We start from the raw sequence: 17,279 nt of genomic DNA on the forward strand, positions 1-17,279 counted from the left end.
GACCAAGTAAAATTGATTTGCTAATTGCACCTCCACTAAAAGATTTAGGTTTGACACCTGCCCCTTGTCAGATATTTTTGAATACCTACTATTCTTGAAAGATAGTGATTGTGTGTTTCATTACTGAGGGTACATTTGGCAACTATATCTGCTTTTCATATTACAGATAATTTTACTGTTCTCTGCAACCCAATCCAAAACATTCCTAAAAGGTTTGCTTGATTTATTTTATTCTCCCCACCAGTTCCCCAGCGGAACCTTCTGTTTGTCTTAGCTAACCTAATGCAAAAACTTTTTGACCCTTTAGCCAAGTGTGACTTACCATTCCTATAATTTAGGTCAGTCTTCCTGGTGGCCATCGTTTTGGCACGCAGGATGGGAGAGCTGTGTGCACTCTCCTGACACTCACCATTCACTACATGTCATAATTGTGTTTTGAGTTTCAAATTTATATGGTGTATGTATTCTATAATATTTTAATGATGCTTAAAATTACTATGTATTTTACGGATATTTAATTGTTTAATATATCTTGCTGTGTTGTGTGTTATATTGCTTGATACTGTAATGGTTATATTTTGATTTATGATTGTTGCTGTTTACTGTTTTATATTGTTATTGCTTTTGCTGTTGCTCTTGATGTTAGCCATCCTGAGCCCCTCGGGGGAGGGCGGGATATAAATTAAATATGAAATGAAATGAAATAATGACAAAGTGGTCCTCCATTCCAGTCATAGGTGTTTTTGCTGAAGATGTTTCAGATTTTCAAGTCTCACAGGATATAGTCCTATTTGTGCATTTTGCTGTCCCAGCTTTACTAGCAGAACAATCACTGCTCACATTAGGTGTTAGAAAAACACTTTTGTTTTATTTGCATTGTACGAAGAGTTTCAGAAAGGAGCAGAACTTATTCATTTGCTTTGCTGGTCCCAAAAAGGGCAATGCATCTTCTTCTCAGATATTGTCTAGATGACTGGTATCTGCAATAAGTCTGGCATATTCCTTGTTTTGATGTAACCTGTGTGCTTCTGCTGAAGGCTCAGTCCGCCAGAGTCCAGGAATCCTGTGCTGAATTTCTAGGCAAAGTCTTGATGTCTGATACCTTCACAGCAGCAACCTGGTTGACTGTGTCCATGTTCATGAAGCATAAAGCAGCTGTGCTAAGACTTCAGTCATCTTTTTGCTGACTAGCCCACCCCTATCTCGTCAGTAAGAGAGCTTGCTAGTCTGCCTTGTGGGACTGCACAGAAGCCACGATGATGAAACCATGGTTGCATTTATCTGTAACTGTTGTTAATCAAGTGGTCTTCTGTGCAGGCAAACATCCCCCCCCCCTTCTTTCCCCACCGTGGGCTGCTCTCTTGGAGATTGGTGTTCATCTACGCTGGTGAAAGGAGATCTGAGGGAGGAGTGCTCTCCCTGTTTACATCTCATGCGAGTGTTCCAAGCACTTTGAATCTTGTGGAGAGTTTTACAGCCTTCTCTGCACAGGCCAACTTACACTGGTTCTAAACTTAGCAAGTGGTGTGTGTCTGAAGCAGTTTCTTGTGTATACATATTCTGTGGCTGTGGAAGGAGACGGGAGACAAATACTTAAGATTGTGCTTGGTGCCTACCAATTTGATGCTGGTGCTTAAAAAGTTAAAACAGTGACTTTGGCAGCAAAGAAGTGGGCATAAAATTCAAATCACAATTTAGCTTGCAGTCTCCCTTCCAATTTTTTTGTTCATCTGTAAGCAGGGGCTTTTGGGGGAGCTTTTTACAGTTACTGATTCTATACACATATGGCTTTACTAAGGAGTCTAACCCAGTATTATGGCACTGAAGATGACAAGATAATTATTCTGCTTTCAACAAGCTGTATATTGGTCGTGTTAGGTAATAAATCCCTTTGGGGGTTACAAATTAATATAAATTTGCAAAAGTTTACAATAATTAACTTTGCTAATAAAATAAAATATATTTTCTCTTTTTAAGAATTGGGTTTTTAAAATCAGTTCAGCATTTATTTTAATTGACAATAGTTTGGAAGCTGTATTGAAGCTGCACAGTTAGTGGGATCACAGTAATTCTGTTTTGAGAATGTTTCTTTTTCTTCTCCCTTTCTCTTTTTGCATTTGGAGGAGCATTCAGTTACACAAAGCCTCATGTAAAATCTAAATTGAAGGCCAGAAATAGGATTACAACCAAAGGCACTTTGTGTATGTGGGCACCATCAAGTCACAGCTGCCTTAGGGTGACCCCATAGGGTTTTCAAGGCAAAAAATGTTTTGAGGTTGTATTTCTTGGATGTTTCCCATCCAAATTCTAACCAGTTCTGACCCTGACTAGCTTCTGAGATCTAATGAGATCAGACTGTCCTCTTTTTTAAATTTGTTATTGTGGACTACTTATGCACCAACTGATAACTAAATTTCAGTGCTTGCCAGTAAAAAAAAGATTGAAATATTCATTAACTGCTTTCCCGCAAATTTCCTTCAAATATTGTAGAACATGGCATAAACATTAATATTCTAATAGTTTTAAACATCAACAAATCTACTGAAAAGTAAAATAACTGTTATATTTAACACATTAATGTTTCAATTTTGTCAGTAAGTAATAACTTAATCCACATTAAGGTGCAGGTTTGTAATAATTCAGTAGCCTGACAGCTTGTTTAAATGAAAAACAAGCTATGCTGGTTTCTAGCTGTCTCTAAAATTTATTATTTTCTTGATAACCTGTAAAGAGAGGAAAGTATGTCTAAAGCTACAAATGTGTCGTTGTCTTTGTAAAGAAAGCATCACTCAGGGAAGCAGAGATGGAATCCAGCAGGTTCTCACAGGTTCCCGAGAGTAGGTTACTAATTATTTGTGTGTGCCGAGAGGGGGTTACTAATTGGTGATTTTGCCACGTGATTTTTGCCTTAGTTATGCCCCTCCTCTCAGCAGTAGCGCGCAGGACTTGAAGCAGTCTAGCAGGAGGTGCACCGGCCTGCCTGCATTCGTTTCCCGCCCAAGGACCGGTGCAGCGGCTGCGTCCTTGGCGCAGCCCCGCCCAGGAATGCCCCGCTCCCTGAATGCCCAGCCATGCCCCCGTCGTGCCCCGCCATGCCCCATTGGCGCTACGCCACAGTTTGAATCCCACCACCATGGGTACCTGTTACTAAAATTTTTGGATCCCACCACTGCAGGGAAGTGTGTAGTCTGAAATTCCTTTTGGCCCCACTCAGCATACATGTAGATATAGTCCATAAGCTAGTTTGGTTGGTACCTTCTAGAGGTATAAAGAGTCTCCAGTAATTAGATTCATCTTTGTAGCAAACTTGATGTAGGACTGCAGGAATAAAGTATTACAATAACCTCTAGTTTCATGCGGCCACCTGAACCATGCAGATTTTGCATGTCTCCTCAGAAGCCACTAACTTACCAAGTTTCAGCAAAGTTAGATGCAAAAGACCATTCAACCAAACCACAAAGTTAAGAATTATTGCTGTCTTTGAGTCAGGAATCATGCCTCAAGCAATTTTGTATGATGAATCAAACATTTCTTGTGGATGGGTGAATTTGTTATTTCAGAATTCTGGCACAACACCATCATAATGGTTTGATCAAACAGTGCCCTGCCTTCCTTTGCAGTGATTAGCCTCCCATTTCTTTCCTTTTGTTTTATGTACCATGTTTTCCCAAAAATAAACCCTAGCATGATTTTTCAGTATTGTTGGAGAATGCTTGAAATATAAGCCCTACTCCAAAAATAAGCCCTAGTTACAGATTCCCCGGCACAGCCCCCATCCTGCCAGGCTGGGCACGAGTGCCTTAGACATCCAGGCTACACAGACCTGCTGGCTCTGTGCATTAAAAAAGGTTGTCTTTTAGCAGGCATGGTCCTGCCTTTGGGCTATCTTATAAGTTATGGTGAGCATTTTTAAAATTATTATTTTTAACTGTAATGTTGGTATAACATGTTGTTTCCGCCCTGAGCCCTTCTGAGATGGGAAGGATATAAAAATAAAAGTGAATTTAATCTTTTAAAAACATTTTTGTGTTCGCATCCCTCCTTTCTGGCAGCAAATGGAGCTCATGGAAGCAAAGCGGGCTGCCGTCACACCTTTGCACATAGGCATATTTTTTTCCTCATTTACCTGCTGCCGATGTGTAGCCATGCAGGCAGGCATGACTGGTCCCCCAAGTCATGCTGTGTCATCTGATGACCCTGTGCACCTGGGTAGCTACTCAGGCACAAAGTGGGATAGAAAAGGAAAATGGAATGCACAGCTGCGAAACGTGCCTCCTGCCTGGCCATTCGCATGGAAGCAGCTGCAATCTGGGCTTTTAAACCACCACCCCCCACCCCTGCGGATAGCGCAATTCAGGTAAAACTTGTTTGAGAGGGGAACATGGTTCAGACTCACATTAGGGGCAGGAACTGCATGAAGTTTCCCCCACCAAAATGTTTTTTTTCCGTCGTTACTCCACGTTACTGGCCCATGCGGAAGGGGAACTTGTGTGTATGGGGAATGTACTGGCAGAAAAAAAGAACGAACCGTCTATACTTCAAAAACAGAGGAAAGGTATAAGTTTCTATGGGTGGCCTACATCAGAGACCCCAAACCTCAGCCAGTTTCCCTGTTAAGAAATGTATTTTTAACATTAATTAACATTTAAAGTTCAAGTATAATGGACTAACTGTGAACAGTAATAGTAGTTAGGATTTGCAATAGTTCTCTTTATTTTAGCTATAGAAAATATTAAGATGTCTTAAGGGAAAAAAAAATAATGAAACCAGAATTGAATTCTCCATCCTCTGAACAATCTACTCTTTCCCTGGTTAGCATCAGAGAACTTTTTGTGAATTCTCAGTGGAAAAAGGTTGGCCCATTGGCCCAATATTTATTGCCTCTAACATGCTACCCTGTTTCCCCTAATATAAGACATCCCTGAAAAATAAGACATAGTAGAGGTTTTGCTGAAGTGCGAAATATAAGGCATCCCCCAAAAGTAAGACATAGCAAAGTTTTTGTTTGGAAGCATGCCCGACGAACAGAACACAGAAAAATAAGACATCCCCTGAAAATAAGACATAGCGCATCTTTGGGAGCAAAAATTAATATAAGACACGGGGAAACATGGTATTCATAATACAAGGATACCAAGAACATCTTTCCTAGGTTTTTTTTCAGTAAAAGACTGAAAAATTCTGGAACACTGAAAAATAATTTTAGAATGAATATAATTTAAGACCAGCTTTTTCTTAGCATAAACATTTTTGTTAGTCTAGTACAGCGGTGACGAACCTATGGCACGGGTGCCAGAGGTGGCACTCACAGCCCTTACTGTGGGCACGCGTGCTCAGAGTTCATCATGGGGGGGGGCTGGAAAATCAACCCCCCCACACACACACACCCTAGGCTGGCCAGGGCATGATGCTTTACCTGGGAGTAAGCTCGGTTGCTGGCAATGGGGCTTGCTTCTGAGTAAACCCTTCTAGGGTCGTGATTCACCCATTCGAAGCGTTGCATGGTTGTTTCACCAAGCTTAGTCCCGAGTAACATGCGCCTCAGAGCCAACTGTTTCTTCTAAACTAAAACCTCAGTATTCAGGTTAAATTGCCATGTTGGCACTTTGCGATAAATAAGTGGGTTTTGGATTGCAATTTGGGCACTCAGTCTTGAAAAGGTTCGCCATCACTGGTCTAGTATGAAAATTTAAAATATAATTTTTTTTTTGTTCTAGTTGAATTACTAAGAACATTAATTTATTTTTATTTAAATCTTAAGAATTTGTATGCCTAATACAGTAGAAAACTGATAAGTGGAAGGCTGCCCTTTTAGCCTCTATGTGTGACTTTAGTTAATTGTTTAAATGCTTCATCTTTATTAAAATGCACCAGTATGTGCACTTTGTTAGCCAAAAATTCTGTCTTTTCTTACAGATATTTAATTAGTCAAGGAGCACATGTAGGAGCTGTAAATAGTGAAGGAGACACTCCATTAGATATTGCTGAAGAAGAGGCGATGGAAGAATTGCTTCAAAATGAAGTGAATCGACAAGGTAACTTGTGCTTAATGCAGTTTATTCATAAAGACACCAAAGCTGTATTTTAGAAGTTAAATGTTGTTGCATGATATTAATATTTTTTCCAGTGAAAACATGCTACAGAGATTCCATTAATTCTGCATCTCTATGTAAGACAATATATAAAAACAAAGCAACATTATCTGTGGGAAATATTAAACATTTTAAACAAAATGTTGTAACACACTGTGTGTATTACCTTCATTTCACTGTGATCATTAACACTCAGTTTACATCTTAAAAATTCCAGGCAAAACATGCTTACCATTTGCCAAAATGATCATATTTATTTAACTTTATCCCTTGATATTTTTTTTTGTACAAGTACATGACTTGGATTGGGGTCTTGAATTAAAAGTGACTAAATTAAGACAAGACCTCATGTCTTATGTTTGTCTTGGTCATATCTTTTAACGCAAGTGTTTGCATGGTTAACAAATGCTTACACTTCAGTGTTTACTGGGGGCAAAGGGAGCGGGATGCATGCACAACTGCAATTTTCATTTTTGTTAATTATCTGAAGTACAAAATTTCTTGTGATGATGCAATACAACACTTATCAGGAGTAGACACTACTGGATAATATTTCACTATTAAATATAATTTGCAGCTAATGTAACAACTCTGTACAAATTAGTACATATTGCACTGGGGTTATATTTCTACTCCAGTTCATTGCTGTAGGATGTAGAAGAGCAGGTACTGTTGTGGTAATTGACTCTGAAACAGTGATACTTTAAACTGCCCAGCCAGTCAGGAGCTTTACTTGGTGGGCACCAAGAAAGATGTTGACCCCATGGCACTCTTGGGGTTATATTCAGCATCCTGCACTAAATAGATAAGTCATGTACATTAATTGATGTGTTTAATACAGTCTTGTCAAATGCCACTTGGTTACCTAAAATAAATGTCCAATAGCACTTTAAAGACATAAATAGTCTTTACAGGTTAACTAGTCTTTAAGGTGCTACAGAAGGTTTGTTTTATTTTGCTTCAGTGGACTAACATAGCCACCCCTCTGCAGTTACTATGGAATTCATTTGCTTTGTTGCCAGTGATGGGTCATGACATTTTTAAAAAATCAATGTAATATATGGATTTTTAAATGGATTTTTTTAAAAAAGATCTAGTAATAAAGTATCAGAGGGCTAATTATGTGCAGAAAAGGATGTGCTTTATCCATTTGACTTTGATAACTTTCTTTGTTGCCTTTGGAATCTGGCCTGCATGTTAGATCAGGGATCCCTAACTTGTAATTCTGAATAGGTTGGTAGGTACAACTGTAAAATGAATGCCTCAGGAGATGGACCCAGTTGCAAAATGTCAGGGGGCGAGGGTATATGTGACTTTAATAGTACATTTCAGGCAGAAGCTGTTTGACAGGATACCTTTTAAAATGAACAAACTATTGCCAAAGCAATGTTTTAAAAGCCTGCCCAGTCAGCTCTCCCATGACCAGTGAGAAGTTTTACTTAGCAGAAGCACTGTTTGGCTCCACCCACTTTCTAAAAAACTTAGCAGCACCAGGAAAGGTGATAGCAGGTGCTATGCTAGGGACCACTGCTTTTAGAACAACAGAGAGACCCAGGAAACAAATCCAGTTTGTCTTGGCTGCCATGAGGCCAGAAATGTCTTCTGCAGTGTTATTAAACCAGGCAGTGAGAAACAATCCTACAAATGCATTTTAAGTTTTCAGCTCAATTATTGTGGCATTTGTCTAAAACTGTGGTTCCCAGGCTGCGTTACGTTCACCTCCAGGGGTACATGCCAGAGTGTTTGGAGGTACATAAACATTATGTAATGGGTTTCCTAATATAGGAGGTACAATTTTAGGGAAATGGTTTGCCAAGGGGTACGTGAGTGAAGAAAGGTTGGGAATCACTGGTCTAAAATATATATGAAAGGGAAAGACTTGGAACTCGTAAAATGTCAGGGTTCTCTCTCCTCCACTCCTTTCACAGTGTACCACAGAGTAAACAAAGTTATACTAGGGATGAGTCAGTGTAATGTTGGTTCAAATGTCAGAGTAGGGTCTGGGAGACCGAGGTTGGTATTCTCTCTCTTCCTTGGAAGCTTACCAAATGACAATGGGTCATTTGGGAGCCTCCATCTAATTTGCCTCATAGAGCTGTTGTGAGGATAAAATGGAAGAGATGAGAACATTGTAAGCCATTTTGGGTTCGTATTAAGGAGTGTTATAAATTATGTTTAAAATAATTTATTCTTTGTAAAGTTTGCATGGCACGCTTGCAGGGAATATTACTAAGAAGCACTGCAGAAGCTAAAGGAAGTGTTGAGAAAGTTAAATTTTGCACAAGAATGATTTTATCTTCAAAACAACCAAATTAAATATTAGGTGAGTCCTGTAAGCAACAACAGTATGACGAGTACTGTGGCACCTTAAAAGCCAGGCTGTTTATTGTAGTATGGTCTTCTGGGGATAGTGGCTTCTTGGTTATATGTGTACAGTATAATAAAAAGGTTGAAACATGTTCATAGATATATAGACAAAGTGTTTCTGATGGTCTAATAATAGACACAGAATTTAGCCAAATGAAGGTAACTTCTAAAACTAGTTTTTGGTTGAGAGGAGAGTTAAGGTACTAAATTTACTGAGACTCCAGAAGCATGCACATATTGTCTTCAGTGATCATCTTCTCTAAGTTGGTGTTTCAGCTTGGAACCTGGGGTGGTACTATATATATTTTTATTAACAGCTTAGTTTTATGTCAGAATTAATGATGTGGAATGCCCATGTGGTAAACTAAGGGTAGTGACAAAGTTCACTTCAGGGGAAGGCAACATCACCTTGTAATCGATCTGTTTTCCCTCAAGGATGGTTAAACGTCCCTAATCTACCTGTGATTCTATTAATATGGACATCTGTCACCAAGAGGACCCTATTTTTCCCCATAAGGAGGCCCTCATGCTTCTGGATAAACAAGAGGGAGTACCTAGAACCATAGAATCATAAAGTTGGAAGAGACCCCAAGGGCCATCAAGTCCAACCCCTGCAATGCAGGAACACACAATCAAAGCACTCCTGACAAATGGCCATCCAGCCTTTCTTTAAACCCCTTCCTTATTGCTGCCCTATTTCTGCAAACATCCCTCCCTCCAAGTAAGTAAGAAAAACTCCACTTGCCAAAATTTTGGATGGCATGAGAAAGTTAAAGGAGTAGTCTCCACTCCAATGTTAAAGTTAAAAAAGACGGTAACCAACAGAGGCAGGTTTTATTCATCTTCAGTCTTCTGTGCAATTCCACATTGGGACTGCACATGTGCAATCAGAGCCACGGTGAAAGTTCTCGAGCTTTAACCTTACAGGGAGCTCTGATGGCCGTTGGTCACGTTCTCGCATTCTCTCTTGATGGAACAAACCCAAAGGCCTGATGTCCTCTCCCTCAGTTCTTTCTTCGCAGCTTTGGGAGAAGGTTCACTCAAGCTGTGCTCTTTGTGAGGAAAATTTTGGCTGGCAGAGCAGTCTGGATGGCCCAATCGGGACTGTTTAAGAAATGCACTGAACGTGAGGCACAAATGACCCACATTGATGAGCATGTCCTCTGTTTGTAATGTCTTGGTGAAGGGCATAATGTCACAGCCAATAAGATTTTTCAGAAATTCACGGCAAGGGCAAGAGCTGATAGGACTTCTAAACTGAAAGTAGCCCTGTATGAGACATCTTTGTTGGCCATGAAAGAGGCAGGAGTTTGCACAGGAGTGGAAGGTGAAGATCTGACTCGTCTGTGGAGGTGGCTGGTTCCCATTTGGATCTGAGTACTTCTCATCGCTGGTAGTGGGATACTTTGGTTCTGACGAGTAACTCAGAATCACCTTTGGGAAAAAAAGATGAAACTTTTGGAGAAGACAAAGAGAGCTGGAGAGTTTGATCAGGGGTGTTCGCCTGTTCAGAGAACCCCTTCCTTAAGATCTGTGTCACCTCTAAGCCTGTCGAATTTGGAGGAGGTGTTGGTTGTGGTGGTTACCTCAGATCAAGGCTGGTGATGCAATGAGCAGAGGACGCAAACATGCTAGTGAAAATTTGCTGAAGCTGCTGGCATTGCCTGTCTTTCAACATCAGGTGGTGCAGTTGGTGCAGACATGCCTCCCTCAGAATCAAAGTCAGTGGGTATTCCTCCCTCGGAACTGAGGCAGGGTGATTTGCCTTGGAGGCCTAGCAGTGTGTTTTTGGAACTACAGGATATGATCAGCCATGGATCACTGCTGTCACATATGGATGATGACAGCTGTGGAGATGAGGACGTTGGGGATGGGGGGGGAATCCCAAGGATCCAGGGGAGTCCCCAAATAACAAGGTGATGGAAGAACTGGCTTTGTTGCACTCAGAGGATCTTTGGCTGTATGCCAAACCGATGTTGAGAATGGCCAAGGCTTTGGACATTGAGGTTTCAGCTGCAGTGCTGAAGCTTGAAGATAAGATTTTGTCCCATGTCTATGGGGAAGCTCCTGGGGCAGTGGCATTTCCTTTTCTGCAAGATTTATTGGTGATACTATTGGATTTGTGGCTCAAACCAGCAACGGTCTCTGCAACAGCAAAGCAACTGGAGCATTATTACAGGGTGCAAAAGGATAACTGTAAATTTTGGGGAGTCCACCCTCCCCCTTCATCTTTGTTACTGATTAGATGCAGCCTCAAGATAGTCAACAGAGACAATCAGCTCCTGTGGAAAAGGAGGCTAGGAAACTGGTCTTTTTGGGGTGAAAAGTGTGTACTTAAGCTTTTTTGAACTTGCGTGTGGCCAGTTATATTTATTTATTTTTATTTATTATTTAGATTTCTATACCGCCATATCCCCAGGGGGCTCCGGGCGGTGTACAACATAAAATCAATATAATATTAAATAGGGGAGCAAACCATACAAATACACAACAACAAATTACATAGTCTCCATCCATTTAAATAATCATTAAGACTTACTAAAATTCCATTAATAACAGCGATTAAAACAAGAAAAGGCATCCAGTAAACACATTTTTCAAACCCTCCCCCCAAAAGGGGGAACGGCTAGACCCCTCCATAGGAGGGTTACCCAGATGTAAAAGAGCAGAAGAGCAGAAAGGGGGCACCACACTCAGCGGCTAGTCACTCCAAAGGCCCGGTGGAACAACTCAGTCTTGCAGGCCCTGTGGAATTCACCAAGATCCCGCAGGGCCTGGACAGCTGGAGGAAGAGTGTTCCACCAGGTTGGGGCCAGGGCCGTAAAGGCCAGCCACATCATTGAGGGGCTGGGAACCACCAGCAAATTGGCCTCTGTTGAGCGCAGAGGCCGAGTAGGGACATATGGGGTAATGCGGTCTCGAAGGTATGGCAATCAAGGTAGGTTATCAACTGTCACTCTGGGATACAGTGAAGGATCAATTTGAGGGGATGTGCAAACCGGCTAATAAGGAGCTGGCTGAGATGTATAAGGAGGCTGTTAGATTGTCTAAGCAACAAATTAATGCCAGCAGGCATGTGGTTGATACCTCAGGAAGGGGGGCTTTGGCAACTGCCATGTTGTTTAGCCACCATGCTTGGTTAAGATTGACACCATTGGCCAATGAGACCCGGCAGAGAATAGAGGATCTGCCTTTTGAGGGAGAGACCCTATTCTCGGCTAAGGTGGATGACACTTTAGCTAAAATTCATTCGAATAGGAAAACCATAAAGTCCTTGGACGTGTTCCCTCAAGGGAAAGCCCAAGCAAAAGTCCAAGCTATTTTATCAGCAGGGCTGGCAACCTTACCGAAAGGGCTACAAGCCATCCCAGTACCAATTGAAAAAGTATCCTCAGTACAACAGAGGATACTCATGTGGTAGAAAGAAACAGACTCCCATTGGGCCTAGAGCAGGGGAAGGGAACCTGCGGCTCTCCAGATGTTCAGGAACTACAATTCCCATCAGCCCCTACCAGCATGGCCAATTGGCCATGCTGACAGAGGCTGATGGGAATTGTAGTTCCTGAACATCTGGAGAGCCGCAGGTTCCCTACCCCTGGCCTAGAGGGAGAGGGCAAAAAAACTGGAAAGGCATCAATCACAGGGGCTATGCATTTTGTAAAAACCCTAGGAGCAGTGGACAAACCAGAGAGTAGCATATGCATCTCCTCTCCTCTCTACATTGTGTTAGTACCACTATTTGGTTTCTCACATCTTCAGTATCCTGGATGGGGAGTACAAGAAAACTCTGCACTGGTGGGGCCTCTCAGTTCTAGCATACTACTCACAGGGCCATAGGCCAGATTTCTGCCTCTCCCACTGAGAATTTCCTCCATAAAGATGATAGAAAGGAGTATATCATAAGGGCAAACACATGTAATAGGTTTATCTAATAATATTGCTTATCAAGCAGATAGCGATTGCATCACATACAAATGGGCTGTCACCCGTGTGGTAAGACTCATTTGCCTTTGAAAGCTTCCTGAAAACCAGAACATGTGTGCCTGTTCCCATTATTAGCCTGTCCCATGACAGAATCTAATGTATTTTGTTAGTTATTCGTTCTTCTAAAGGTGAAAGACGCCTGTTCCAACCTGTAGCCTAGCTGATACGCTGTTGTCTGAAGTGATGGTGAAGGAGAAGCATCAAGTCCAGGGATGTTTCAGGTCCTTTGTGCTACTTTGCAGTGTTTAGGACAGGAGGATGTTCAGCTGTTTCAGAAGTCCTCTCTGATGAACCCCTCTCTTGTGGTAACCTTTTTCCTGTCCTTCATCAGCTGCAAAATTGAAACTCCTAGTTTCTTTTTGTTTCTGGAGTTCTGAGCAAGACTGGCTGGATATTAATTAAGAAAATAGTTGTTCTCATTGTAAGTCTGTGTGAAAAGTGGTGCATTCGTGTCAAACTCTGTTTTGGCCAAAGTGTACTTTCACTAAATTCCCTATCACCACACTTGTGATTGTTCTGCTGACATGGTGCCCCCATGGTGCTAGCATTTCTTTGCTGATCAACTTGTAAAGAAAGAGGGAAATTAGCTTCTGCAGTTTCTTCTGAGAACTGCTTTGATAAAAAGTAAAAAAAAAATGTTAGTGTACCTGAGTGAGATCAAGTATCCTGTGTGTGGACTACTCATTCTGAAAAGCTATATAAAGAGAGACGGTATTGCCCTCTGGAGACCATTTGCAGAAAGCACTTAACTTTTGTGTTCTTAAATGTTCAGTTTTTTAAAAGGAAAAAAAGTGCACAATATATTAATTTATTTATGGAGTTACTTATTCACTAAAACAATTTTTGTGGCATAAATTCACTTAATGTCTCTTGAAATTTGGTTAAGATTGACAGCATTGGCCAATGAGACCAATGTTTGCAAGACCTGCTGCCTTCTCTATTGATTTCTGGTTTGTATCCTTTGGGGGAAATATTTTCTGCACTACTTTAAATCTGTTCTGTCACATCTGGTTTTATCTGTATGGCAGGTTGGCCATAAGCAATAGTTATGTACTATTTCTGTGGTGGCGAACCTTTGGCACTCCAAATGTTATGGAGTACAATTCCCATCAGCCCCTGCCAGCATGGCCAATTGTAGTCCATAACATCTGGAGTGCCAAAGGTTCGCCACCACTGTACTGTTTTAACTTGCTGAAGGACAGGAGATTTCTTATAGATGAAGTTAGCTAGTTCAGTGAAGACTTAAAATGAGTACTAGTGAAAGTTAAAGCAGAAAGTACTAAAGCAGGATTACAGCTCAACATCAAGAAGACAAAAGTAGTGCCTCCTGGGGAATTACACAGCTTTAAGGCTGATGATAATTCAGTTGAACGTGTTTAAGGTTTTCTATCTTTTGCCTCAATCAACCAAAAAGGCAAGTGCAACCAAGAAATTAGAAGGAGATTGAGACTGGGAAGGGCAGCCATGGAGGATCAAGAAAAAATAAGTGCAAGGAAGCGTTTCTGGGGACCAAGATCAAGATAATTCATTCCATAGGAATAAAAGTGATTCATTTGAAGGAGAGTTTTGTGGATTCTGCGGTCTGCCAAAAAGATAAATCAGTGGGCTCTAGATCAAATCAAGCCTAAACTCTCCTTAGGAGCTAAAATTACTAAACTGAGGCTATTGTACTTTGGTCACATTATAAGACAAGAGTCACTGGAAAAGACAGTAATGGTAGGAAAAGTTGAAGACCCAACATGAGGCGGTTTGGTTCATTCAAGGAAGTCACAGCCTTCAGTTTGCAAGACCTGAGCAAGGCTATTGGTGATAGGATGCTTTGGAGGCCATTAATTCATAGAGTCACACTTATCACAAACACACAGATAGCTAGTTCAGGGCTTCTTATGAACCTTCACCAGATGTTTGCTAAAAAGTAAACTATTGTAGAAAAGACTGTTAGTGTTGCGACACTATTATTTGGTTTCAGTATTTGCCATAGCCATAAGGACCAGAGAAAACTGAACCTTTATGGTTAGGGAAAGGAGACTGCAATGACTGAAAACGAGGTGAGAAGACAAACAGCATCAGACCTATTCCTGCTTTGCTTCTAGTCCTGCAAGTCCTTCTGTGGCTTTTCCACTTCACCAACCTTGCCACCTGCTTGTTTCTCTACCCTGTGTTGTACTCACGTGGTCTGCCTTTTAGGAACTGATCTCAGCTTGCCACTTCAACTTGTGATTTTAGCTTTGCCCTTCAGCAAATGTCCTAGCCTATGTAACCTTTTGAAAAAGATTCAACCCTGGAGAGACTTGAACCCCTGTCCCTCTGGAGGGAAGTTGGCAGGGGTTACATGACACAGGCTGGCATAACCATTATTTTTTAAAAATAAGATTTCTATCTGTTTTAGCCTAAAATGTTACCAAGCCCTTCCTTGTCTGTCTGTTATAAGTCACAAACATATGGGCTAGAATAGGGGAAAACATTTGAAAGGCTCAGCTGGAATGCCTTCCGTGTACTCCAGTGCTAGCATGCTGCTCTCAAACATTCTGTGCTCACATGTGGCAGTGAGTTGCATTGTATAGAATACCTGGATTAGAATAGTTGACTGTGCTCAATTTTGTATATTCTATGCTTTAAACTAGAATTCTACACCCAAATATTTTAGTGGACAGGAGTGCCCCTGGCCTTTGTCAACCTGGAACAGAAACATTTTATTACATTACTCAACCTGTGTATTGGGCAGAAATGGAAAGGCAATGATGTTAATTCATTCTTATGTTAACAAACTGCATAAAGTGTTATAATGCAATATGTTTTTCCCTCTAGGAGTTGATATAGAGGCAGCTCGGAAAGAAGAAGAACGGATAATGCTTAGAGATGCAAGGCAGTGGCTTAACAGTGGTCATATAAACGATGTTCGACATGCAAAATCGGGTGGTACAGCACTTCATGTAGCTGGTGCTAAAGGGTATACAGAAGTCTTAAAGTAAGTTAGTTCCAAAATGCAATTTTTAAAGACGTATCCATATATGTGTATACATGAATAATCTTTTAGTCAGTATACATTAAGCTGTTAAAGGTGTACATTGCATGTAATGCATGCAGTTTTAAAGAACTATAATAATGAGTATTGAACCAAAAGAGGAAAGCATTTTTTTTTGTGAAATAAAAACTCCTGGTCCAATTCAAAATTCTTTTAATCATTGCTGAAGCAGAGAAGAAAACAATACTAGAACCAGGGGGCGAACATTGAAAATGCTGGGGGGAAGAATTAGGGCTAATAAAAGGAAACACTTCTTCACGCAACGTGTGATTGGTGTTTGGAATATGCTGCCACAGGAGGTGGTGATGTCCACTAACCTCAATAGCTTTAAAAAGGGCTTGGACAGATTTATGGAGGAGAAGTCGATCTATGGCTACCAATCTTGATCCTCTTTGATCTGAGATTGCAAATGCCTTAGTAGACCAGGTGCTTGGAAGCAGCAGCTGCAGCAGAATTAACATTGCTTTCACCTCCTGCATGTGAGCTCCCAAAGGCACCTGGTGGGCCACTGCGAGTAGCAGAGAGCTGGACTGGATGGACTGTGGTTTGATCCAGCAGGCTCGTTCTTATGTTCTTATGTGCAATTCAGTACTAATTATGGCAAGAGAAGGTCAGCAGACATGTTGAGGTGATCACAGAGTCTGATACCCTCTTATCATGGCAAGAGAGAGAATTGTGTGGCTTGGCTTGCTTCTCAATGGCTGCCACAACCTTTTCATGAGAAATGTAACATAATGATATTCAGAGCCTTCTTGATCCTTTCCCTTCTTGGTAAGAGGAGTGGATTCTGCTCCACATATAATTGACATTCTGCTAAAAGCAGTCACTTTCAGAAGCAAGTTGCAGCTGTATTGGGAACTCAGGTATATTCTTCTTCTCTTGACCGTGTTTTGGTAAGAGAGGATAAAAGGATCCCAGTATTTGCTTGTTTTTGCCTGTGGGAGTAGTACTGGTTTTGACAACATTTTACACTCTGCAAAATATGGCCATGAAGAATTTAGGAACATTTGTCTCGGTCTTAATTAAAAAAAAACAACAAGCAAATATTTTAGTTTTAATTTCACAAGTTTTTTCAAGTGTGAATATAGTCTGCTGAGAGTTGGATGTGATGTGGGATTCAGAGAACAAATAGGTAAATGTGATACATCTCTTTCACATCATGCCTGGAACTACTATGACCTGTATACTAGCTCGTGCTTCAAAATCTCACTAGAAAACAAAGTATAGTAAATACTTAAAAATCTGCAGTTACATAAATATCAGCCTTGGGAAATGGATGGAACTATACTTTCAAACCTCATTAAGTCTTCTTACATATTTGTGTACAAGCTCCCAGGAATGCAGGCAAATCTAACATTATCAGTTTGATGGACAGTTGTCATTTTAAAACATTCATTTAATTCAACACATTTTCTTCAGGCTTTTAATACAGGCTGGCTACGATGTAAATATAAAAGATTACGATGGCTGGACGCCTCTTCATGCAGCTGCTCATTGGGGTAAAGAGGAAGCATGTCGAATATTAGTGGAAAACCTGTGTGATATGGAGGCTGTCAATAAAGTGGTAGGTCTTCCAGAATCCTTATCACAGTGCAAAGTTGTATCTATAGTGAATATAAGGCAGTGTGGGTTATGATTTTAATTCAATGCCACTACTACATGAAATCTTTTCCTGTAAGTCTTAAGTACACTTGTAGATGTGCCAAAGTGTATATAAAATAGGGCTGGCATAATTCCAGTCATGTTGTTATGACTTCCAAATATCTAATGCTGAAACCTAGGAATTTTCCTAGCTCTCCATAGGGCTTGGT

General features: G+C 40.8%; 1 protein-coding gene across 1 annotated transcript in view; it reads left to right on the plus strand.

Moving 5' to 3' along the window:
• PPP1R12A (protein phosphatase 1 regulatory subunit 12A) overlaps nucleotides 1–17,279 on the plus strand; it is a 154,818-nt gene that overhangs the window by 66,810 nt on the left and 70,729 nt on the right. The window contains 3 exon segments of the mRNA XM_048499848.1: nucleotides 5,917–6,035; nucleotides 15,252–15,411; nucleotides 16,888–17,032. Coding sequence (XP_048355805.1) covers nucleotides 5,917–6,035; nucleotides 15,252–15,411; nucleotides 16,888–17,032 — 424 coding nt within the window.

This window comes from Sphaerodactylus townsendi, linkage group LG06, assembly GCF_021028975.2.
Source record: "Sphaerodactylus townsendi isolate TG3544 linkage group LG06, MPM_Stown_v2.3, whole genome shotgun sequence".
In the NCBI taxonomy this organism is placed as follows: Eukaryota; Metazoa; Chordata; class Lepidosauria; order Squamata; family Sphaerodactylidae; genus Sphaerodactylus; species Sphaerodactylus townsendi.